Source organism: Oratosquilla oratoria, chromosome 12 (genome assembly GCF_046742065.1).
Source record: "Oratosquilla oratoria isolate Oo_2021 chromosome 12, ASM4674206v1, whole genome shotgun sequence".
Lineage (NCBI taxonomy): Eukaryota > Metazoa > Arthropoda > Malacostraca > Stomatopoda > Squillidae > Oratosquilla > Oratosquilla oratoria.
Window position 1 is genome coordinate 18,326,370 of NC_134788.1, and position 10,484 is coordinate 18,336,853.

The window sequence follows — 10,484 nt, forward strand, 5'->3', positions numbered from 1 at the left end:
GCAGCACTTCAACTCCTCTCCACAATGGCAAAAGCCGACAAGACTGTGAGAATAAACACCGGCATCGATCTCCTTAAAATACATATTACCAAATTCTTGCGACCACCTGTATTTTTTTTATTTTTATGTTTTTTTTTTTCTATTCATTCAGTCAGTCAACATCAATTATGAGTCCATTGTGGGCCAAAGGCTTTTCCCAACATTTCTTATAAGTTGCACAATGTTATTAGATATGAGAAATGTCAAGGGAAAAAAAAAAAAAAAAAAAAAAAAAATTGGGGTCTCTTTGCTACAGGTCGTCAAAGAAGCATTTGACAATTACCAGTTCTCAATTTGATATACAAGAGGTAGATTCATCTGTGTTTGGAGTGACATGGGTATTGGATTAAGAGAAATAAGCGATGGTATGAGGAATGGAAGTTTTTTTTTCACAAAATACATTTATCTCCCTGAAGTCAATACGGAAGAATAGTAAAACTCCCAAGTGGATGACGGACAGACTTAAACATGATATCGGAATGAAAAGAGACTTTACGTAAAAATAAAAAACGGGAAAACACTCTTTACATCAAGATATAACGAAATGGCTAAGCTGGTTAAAAAAATACACGTACACGAAATCAAGAAAGAAAAGGCCCAATTAAAAACGATGAATATGTCATAATAAAATCAGAGAAAAAATGAGAGAGGAGTTTAACAAATATTTTCTCTCGGTGTTTACTAATATCAGCATTAGTAAAGACATAATTTAATTCGTGATACACAGCATGGTTTCTCCAAGGGTAAGTCATGTGTTACTAATCTTCTATCCTTTTACACTAAAGTATATGAGCCGTTAGAAAACAATGACAATTACGATGTAATTTACTTTGACTTTAGCAAAGCGTTCGACAAGGTGCCACACCAGACTACTGAATAAAATCAAAGCCCATGGCATAGGAGGAAAAGTGTTAGAATGGATTAGAGCTTGGATCAGTAACAGAAAACAGCGGGTCACCACAAATGGAGTAAATTCCAGGTGGGGCAATGTTACTAGTGGGGTTCCCCAGAGCTCGGTTTTGGGTCCCTTGTTGTTCATTATGTACATAAACGACTTAGACGATGGGATAAATAGTGATATCAGTAAGTTCACGGATGACACTAAAATAAGACGCCTAATTAGGTCAGGAGACGACGCAGAGATACTGCAGGATGATCTTAACAAATTGTTGACCTTTAATATCTCTAAGTGTAGCGTGTTCAACGTAGGGCTACACAGCCCCGAAAATAGATACAGCTTAGGTAACACGTCTTTAGAGAAAACTGAGTGCGAGAGAGACTTGGGAGTTCAAGTGAGTCCGGACCTTAAAAACAGGAAACAGTGCATTAGCGCCACGAATAAAGCTAACAGAGCATTAGATTTCATTGCTAGGACGGTAACGAATAGAAATGTAGAGGTAATTATCAAGCTCTATCTAGCGATAGTTAGACCCATCCTTGACTATGTGGTACATTTTTGGTCTCCGTCCTATAGAATGGACATCAATTCACTAGAAGCAGTGCAGAGAAGAATGACCAAAATGATAAATGGACTCCGATATTTGCCTTAACTTACACTCTCTCGAAAGACGCAGAGTGCGGGGTAATCTAATAGAGGTGTTCAATTGGATCAAAGGCTTTAACAGGACTCGCAGTAATGGATTTAAACTGGACAAATTCAGATTTAAAAAGGAAATGGGCATGAATATGTTTACCAATAGGATGGTCAACGAATGGAATAGACTTAGTAACCATGTAGTAGTGAACGCTGAAAATATCAGTTGTTTTAAGAAACAGTTAGACAACTTTATGAATAGGGATGACAGGTGGTGATGGATATGGAGCTGCCTCGTGTAGGCCTTATGGTCTCTTGCAGTCTACTTTATTCTTATTTTCTTATGTTCTTATGTACTCGGGTGAAGCCTGCCAAATCCTTGAAGAAGAATCAGCAGCCTCACGTTATAGAGATAGGACTCAACCAAGTGAAGTGTTTGAACAACAACAGACTCGCCCATCTGTGATGAAACGAGATGAACTGAATATTTAACATATGTCACGGTATTTGGAAAGAAATATGACATATCCCTTTCAAATGCAACGAGCATCCAGGTGAAGAAGTTATAGATATTCCTTAAAGCTGTGTTTATTACAGATGGTGTTAAGAATTATCTGGTGTCAGTGAATAGTGGATGAAAAAAGAAGAAAAAAAAAAGAGTATGTGCGAGAGGCATATATTGTCCATCATTAAGATTGTCATAGCCTTGGAGAAAAACACTCCTGTGCATACATAAGAAGATTTTACTAATAATTCTGATGTGACGTATGTTGACTAGATTTAACCCTCAAAGATATCTTTAACTTTCATGTCACTTAACTTCCTTCATTATTGTTCTATGACTGTGGAGAATTAAGAGAGAACACCTAGTCGGAGTTCGGATACTTTATAGGGAAGCTTGTCATTGGTGGTTAGCTCAGTGTCAGTGAATTATGGCACTGGAATTACAGAGGAACCTAACCACCTTCTCGTGCTGTAGTCAGAGGTCCTTCACCCCAATTATGTTGTGGTCGTGTGGACGTACTGACGGTGCTGAACAATCTGCAATTAGGAAATTCTCTCTGAAGGGCTCTGGTAGGTTAGATATGAGTTTTCTGTTGTATTTCCTGGACTGTGGAAGTGATGGAGATTTGGAGACTTCACAAATTGGTACCCCTAATATATTTCTTAATGTGATGAGTCAGATCCAGTGAAAATATATGAATGTCTGAAAAGTCATGCTGGCTTGGAAGGTAAGAAGCAATTTCTATGTATTAGTTCTAAAACTAAACTGGGATGAAAATTAGGTAAATCCTTTCGTACTTCTACAATCTTATTCATTACTATAAGTGAAGACAAATGTACTAGAATAATTAGATTATCTATATATTTCAAAGTTAAATGATAAGCTAAGTGAAGATATTCTTTTACAGCCTCCCTACCCACCCTGTCGAGCATCCCTTTCATCTTACTCTCTGGGATCTTCATCAACTTATTTGGACCCAAGGGATCCACGATGCTGGGTCTCGTGTCGGCCATTGTCTCCTGGTTGATCATGGGCCTCACCCCGTCTATAACAGCGCTCTTCATAGGACGAGCCATTTCCGGCGCCGCCTATGCCTTCATTGTGACGGTGTCGCAACCTCTGGTGAGCGAGCTGGTGTCTCCCAAGATCCGAGGGGTCGCTGCAAGTCTTCCGAGGTTCTTCTCGAACCTGGCCTCTCTGGAGATCAACGTGGCCAACATTTTCCTGCCCTGGCACCTCACGACGACTCTCTGTGCTGCGCCATTTTTTCTCCTGTTGCTTTCCATCTTATTCGTACCTGAGGTATGTATATTAGCATTATATGAGAATGAATATGTTTGTCCTTGAGCATATACTATATGAATTCACAGACAGTCGTGCGTGTATGCGTGCGTGTGTGCGCGTGTGTGATTAGTTTATCATTATTTCTATTATGATTATTATTCATATCTAATTATCAATTCTTTCTTTTACTTTCCCAATAGCTTTCTCCGATTATACACAATTCGCCCAATCGTCTCTTTCTTATAATACATCGATTACTCAGACTGAATACAAATTGGCTATCTGCCAGTATGTTCACCTCTTAGATATTTTATCCACCTATCTTGCACAATCCTCGCACAAATGAACTATCATTTTAGTCAGGGGAGGTTATTCATAAATCAGAGATCCCTCCTTGTTTCCTTCCTTCTAAGTTGGTACCACATCGCTCCTTTTCCATTGTAGAGCATTTTCCTTATTTCCACTGAACATACATCTCCTGATCGCTTACAATCCTTTTACCTCTATATTCCTTAGATATTCAGTTGACGATAACGCCAAGCCCTGCATTTTTATCTATGGTATCCAGTAGTTTGTATACAATATGTGCTCCTAATTTGTGTCTTTACGTTTCATTTCAAGTAACCCTTTTCCTTTCTTTAAAGACACAATATATAACCAATCCCAATTGGAATCTTTAATTCATCATTTCTATTTGCAATTTTACATCTTCAAGCCTATCTTTTAGATTGGCGATCCCTTCCCTGTGTTTGAAGTTACTGTTGACAAAGGAATTTAGGTTTGTCTTTACTATTATGAATTACATGCATAATCACTTTTAGCTGCTCTGTATTTTTCTTTTATTGGGTTATTCTCTTTCATTCCCTCCGTATCCCTTGTCAGCCATAGACCTATTCTTTACTATATGATACAATATATCTTTCCATGAATATTCGCAACCATTTTTATTTTCATTACTCCCATTCTTGAACTTGTCTTTGTTTAGTTTTACATTCTATTATTTCAAGTGGATTGTTGTATTAAACCTAACCTGAGCTAGCCCAAACCCTTTCAATCTCTTCTTGTTTATAAGTCTTTAAACTACTGCTACATTTTCGTCATTTTGCAATTATTGTTTTCCCTTTCTATTCTTGGTGTAATATGTTCCTTCCCTTACCCTCAAATTATGACAATTCTTTACCCAATACAATTTCTCTTAATACAGTCAGCACTTTTTCGAAATATTTTATTGTTGTCATTTTATCTATCTATTTGTTTGTTTCATCTTTCATTATGTTACGTTCTAACTGCTCTATTGTGGCATCCTGGATTTCTTCAATACCTAGGTCTCTTCAGTGACTTGACCTGCTAACTTTCTGAGATCAATTTTGCTCTTTCAGATTCCCTCAGTCTCCCGTTGCCTGTTTAACATCTTAAACAAATAGTTTCTTCATGACCTTTTTTCCAATTTCTATTTCTTTCAATTCCACTTGTATCATTTGACATTGTAAACAGTCTTTGTCTTTGGTCCTCCTTGGCATCATAGCAAACATCCTGTCAAGGAATTCACACTCTCCGGCATTTTCCTCCCACTGATTCTTTCTCTCTCTCTCATTTTACCTTTTTCACATTGGGTTCCCATCTTAACATCTGTCAGAATTGGAGGCCCCCACGTCGTGCACCACATGTCAGGAAAACACTGGAGGAGATAAATGGTTTATTTGCAGTTAAGAGGGCGTGGGTCAGGGGCCAATATGTATTTCGTGAAAAACGCCACCCACGGGACCACGATTCGATAGTGGCGATTTGCCTGTCAGGTTTGGGAGTCGAGACGATTCCGCGGAGGAGAGCGACTGGTGGCTCCGGGTACGGGAGGAGAGACGGCCACTGGGCTAGATGTCCACGTATCGAGGTGCTGCGAGCATTGGACGGGTTCTAAGATGATGGTTGCGCTTCCGAGGAGATGGTGAGAGAAAGACGGCTACTGCAGATGTGGAAAAATTTGCCGTCGGGTTCCAAAGCGATCAATCTTCCGTCGGCCATTATATATCACCAAACGAGGCTCGATGCGGCCTGACTAGTTCGCGTACTGCGCGCTGATTGGTCGTCGTCGTCGTCGCTCTGTGTGATAATTCACTGTCGCTACTTTCGGGTAAGCGGCATACCTCGTCCCGGGCGAACTCGCGTCCTTCGAGTTGATTGGCCGAAAGCAATCAGCTCTGAATAGCATCGCATTGAACAGAGAAGAGAACAGCTTAACAATGTTCACACTGTTATTGTAGCTTCTCAGGCTGGTATATTTTTCTTCTTTTTCCTACAGCAACACTCTTCCAATTCCTTTTAATTCAAAATATTCTTTCCACGCGCTGCGCGTGTGCATTTCTGTGATAAAATAGAGTGATATTCGTCAAACATATTCAGACTCCTTTTCTCCCTAGTCCCCATACTGGTTGGTCAGGAAAGGGCGAGAGAACGCTGCCATCTCAGCTCTCAAGTCGGTTTACCCTCCTGACGATATCGAGGTCCAGTTTCAGGAGGTGAAACAGTGCGTCACTCTGAAAAGTGAAAAACCAGGAGTCAGAGAACAGGTAAAAATAGCAATGTACATGTTACTGTCTTGTTTTGTGTTCATTTTCTTTCATCTCGCTTAGGGGGTTCTTGAATGTCGTTGTTTGAGATTTTTGCGACGTTTATATGCATTTCAATGTCAACGGGGTAGAATATGTGTGCATGCAGTCATATTGAAAGGAAGAATGTCACCTAGTGTGGAACAGGTTGACATAATTCTTAATGGAACAACAATCTCATTTTTCATTTCCTCTAAGATTCTTAGATGCCAACCGTCAAGCCCTCGTGTTTTGTCAATTTTGTGTTTCTCTATACGCCTTTTATTTTTTTCTTTTGTTATATTTACCGTAGTAAGTTCACCCTAGATTTTTCACTGGTTTCAGTTTGTAGTTCACTCTGAGGTGTTTCGTTTACGAATACTGAGCTAAAGTAAATGTTTAGAATATCACACATTCCTTCATTTGAATACTCAAGTTGACCGTCAGCAGAAAAAAAAGGGGGCCAATGTGATTCCTAATAACCTTTTTATCTCTAATGTAACTATAGAATTTTTTGGAATTCTCTTTAGACTTATCAGCGATATCAATTTCGTATTGTCGTTTCGTTGTTTTATTGTCTTTTTAAACCTATCTGTATGATTACAAAACTTTGATAGCACTTGTATTTCTTATAAGCCTGTCTCTTTTTAGCAATACTTATTTTCAGTTTCTTTGTCGAGCCATTTTGGGCGAGCCTGATTTAGGGGGCATCTGTCCTTAAACGGGATGTAGGTATGAATCATCATAGTAAGCGTATTTTGAAGTATTTCCCACATCTGGTCTACAGGTCTTTCGTTTAATTTTGCCTCTCAATCTGTAAGCTGAAGCCTCTGACGTAGTCCTATGAACTAAGCTTTAATAAAGTCGGGTATTTTAGATACACAAGTATCTATTCTATTTTCTTTATCCGTTTGAATCTAAGTTGTGATCGCTTTTTGCAAAAGTTTCACCAGGTTCTACATCGGTTATCATGCTTTCACGGCTAGTGATCACTAGATCGGGTAAGTTTCTATGACTTGTGGGTTCTTTTACATGCTGAACTAAGTAATTGTCTCCGAGAAAATCTATCAAGCGACTACCTATATGGCCATGTTCAAGGGTCATGCAATCAATGTCAGTAAAATTGAAATCACCCGTTATCAATAAGTCCTGGTTGAAGAAACTAGACAGTTCTTGAAACAACAGTTTATCGTCTACCAATTATGTTTTTGGCCTATATATTACACCTACATAAATTTTTTGTCCATTTGTTTGGATTAATGCTACCCACAAACTAACGTATGTATTCTGTTTCCCGTTCTCTAAAGCACAGGCATGGATATTCCTTTTAACGTACAACAGAACACCACCGCCTTTCTTGTGGTTTCTATTTTGATGAAAGTGTTTAAATCCCGCAGTATTAAATTCAGCTTCAAACTCTTTACCGTTTAACCATGTCTCGGTTATTCCTATCATATCGAGATTTTCGCTTTTGACATACGCTTGTATTTCTTGGAATTTATTCCTAATACTACGAGCATTAAAGTACATGGTATTAAGAAACTCGTGATTATTTCTTTTTGACACGTTTTGTATATCAACATCATGCTTTACATTATAATTTTGTTCTTTATTGACACCTTGCTCTATATTGACATTTAGTCCCTCATTGACATATAATGCCTCATGGACATTTCCCCATCACGGATATCTGGTCCCTTACGGTCATCCGATCCCTTATGTATACCTTGTCGCCCCTACTTCACCGTGTTCCACACCGGCCACCAGTCGTTCGCTGACATTCTGTCCAGCATCCCTTCCTAAAATTATATTCTGTCCTCCACTGACATTATATCCTACCGTGATATTTTGTCCTCCACTATCATTGCATACCATCGTGATATCTTGTCCGCCACTATCACTACATCTCATCTTGATATTTTGTCCTCCACAATTATTACATCCCATCGTGATCTTTTGTCCTTTGATATGACATCCTAATGTAATATTTCGTCCTCTACCGACATTATATCCTAGAATTATATTTTTTTCCTTCACTGACATATTGCTCTACAATATTGCTACACCCTACCCTGTTTCATCTGTCCTGAAAGGAATGTCTAGGTTTAGTCAGCGGAAATTCGTGAGGACGTTGCAACTCTATTACAGTTTTGCCTTGTCCTGTTTCCTAAGACATTAACCCGAAGCCAGAGCCAAAGGGTCCTTCATGAATAATAATGGCTTCTACATTTCAGATGCACCAAATGCGACAATCAAGCAACTACAAGCCTGTTATGCTGATGGTGATCATCTACGCCTGCTATGGTTCCAACGGGAATAGCATCATTACGCCCTATTCCACCTTGCTCTTCACTCAGGCAGGAATGACCCTCGACCCACGCCTGTGCACCATAATCTTGGGGGTTGTTCAAATCGTTGTCGTCATTATCGGATCATTTATCACCGACCTCTGCGGGAGACGACCCCTCTATATCGGCTCCTCGATTCTGAGTGTTTTATCTTTGGTCTCAACTTTCGTTTCCTTGACTTTCTCCTTCATACCCAGTCTTCGTGATAATTTCCCTAATGTGTTTTATGATATTTTCATCCGGAGGAATGAACTTAGTGCCCTCTATCCTGCTCGGGGAGGTTATTCCGTCGGCCGTCCAGTCAATCGGCTGTTCGCTTTGCATCATGATGGATTGTATCACATATGGCACCTTTCTTTTTATTACCCCATGGCTGACAAATGTCATTTCTTTGCGGTTTACCTTCCTTATTCCTACAGTGATCAATCTTCTTGGGGCATTTGTCGTTTGGAGGTGGCTTCCTGAAACAAAAGGACGACCACTTGTCGAAATCCAGAAAGCGTTTGAGCAGCCCTCAAATCGAAATGGATGTCATACGACGTCTTTCTAATATAGCTGTGCTGTTGACATGGGATCTTTAAAAAAAAAATATATTATCATAGAAACCTATTCAAAGTCCGTAGTAAGTTATTTGAGTCTTCATCGAGAGGTATTAAGAAATACCCTGACATGTGGTCGAGAGTTGAGAAAACAGTGTTGTGCTCACCTATGGAGTAGAGGGTGTCATGCAAATGGGGTATTGGGTATCTTTCCGCAATACTGAGTTTATTTAGCTCACAAAAGTCTACTACAGGTCGGAATGATCCATCGTGTTTTGGAACAACGAAGAGAGGGAAATTCCAAGGGGATAGACTTGGTTCTATAATGTCTTGGGCGAGCATGTCTGCAATGATGTTGTCAAAAATGTTTCGTTTACTATGTGGCAGACGGTATACTGGTATGTACAGTGGTTTTGCATACTGTCGAAGTTGTATGTGATGTTTTATTATGTTTGTGAGACGACATTATCATTAGCAGACGACAAACTGTTATTTCAAGAACTGTCTAGTTTCTGCAACCGGGATTTATTGATAATGGGTGATTTCAATTTTACTGACATTGATTGGATGACCCTTGAACATGGCCATATAGGTAGTCGCTTGATTGATTTTCTTGGTGACAATTACTTAATTCAGCATGTAAAAGAGCCCACAAGATATGGAAACTTACTCGATTTATTGATCACTAGCCGCGAAAGCATGGTAACTGATGTAGAAGTCGGTGAATCTGTTGCAAATAGCGATCACAACTTAGTCAGATTCAAACTCCTAAACAATTTTAGAATAGATACTTGTGCTTCTAAAATACCCGATTTCAGTAAAGCTCAGTTCATAGAACTACGTCAGGAGCTTCAGCTTACAGATTGGGAGGCAAAATTCAACGAAAGGCCTGTAGATCAGATGTGGGAAATATTTCAAAATACGCTCACTAAGATGATTCAAACTTACATTCCTTTTAAGGACAGACGTCCCCCAAATCAGGCTCGCCCAAAGTGGCTCGACAAAGAAAATGAAAAAAGTATTGCTAAAAAGAGACAGGCTTATAAGAAATATAAGTGCTCGGGTGCATCTAATGACTATGAAAGTTATGTATCAATACAGAGAGATTTAAAAAAGACAATAAGAAAAAGAAAACGACAATACGAAATGAACATCGCAGATAAACCCAAAGAGAATCCCAAAGAATTCTATAGTTACATTAGAGATAAAAAGGTTGTTAGGAATCACATTGGTCCACTATTATCTGCTGACGGTCAACTTGAATATTCAAATGAAGGAATGTGTAATATCTTAAACAATTATTTTAGCTCGGTATTCGTAAACGAAACACCTCAAAGTGAATTCCAAACTGAAACCTGTGAAAAGTCTGGGGTAAACTTACTCACTACGGTAAATATAACAAAAGAAAAAAATTAAAAGGTGTATAGACAAACTCAAAGTTAATAAAACACCAGGGCCTGACGGTTGGCATCCAAGAATCTTAAAGGAAATGAAAAATGAGATTGTTGTTACATTAGAAATTATTTTCAAGAAATCCATCATATCCGGAGATGTTCCAAGAGAATGGAAGCTAGGTAACGTTACTCCCATATTCAAAAAAGGTGACAAAAAGAAACCAAATAACTATAGGCCTATAAGTTTGTCTTCGAT

The 10,484-nt window shown here is 38.9% G+C and overlaps 1 protein-coding gene across 1 annotated transcript in view; it reads left to right on the forward strand.

The window, feature by feature from the left end:
• The window catches only part of LOC143030246 (uncharacterized), an 18,088-nt gene extending 9,243 nt beyond the window's left edge, over positions 1-8,845 (forward strand). The window contains exons 2-6 of the mRNA XM_076193404.1: positions 2,553-2,752; positions 2,986-3,380; positions 5,780-5,929; positions 8,182-8,575; positions 8,715-8,845. Of these exons, the coding sequence (XP_076049519.1) occupies positions 2,553-2,752; positions 2,986-3,380; positions 5,780-5,929; positions 8,182-8,575; positions 8,715-8,845 (1,270 nt within the window). The remainder of the gene's footprint in view (positions 1-2,552; positions 2,753-2,985; positions 3,381-5,779; positions 5,930-8,181; positions 8,576-8,714) is intronic.
• The last annotated feature ends 1,639 nt before the right edge of the window (positions 8,846-10,484 follow it).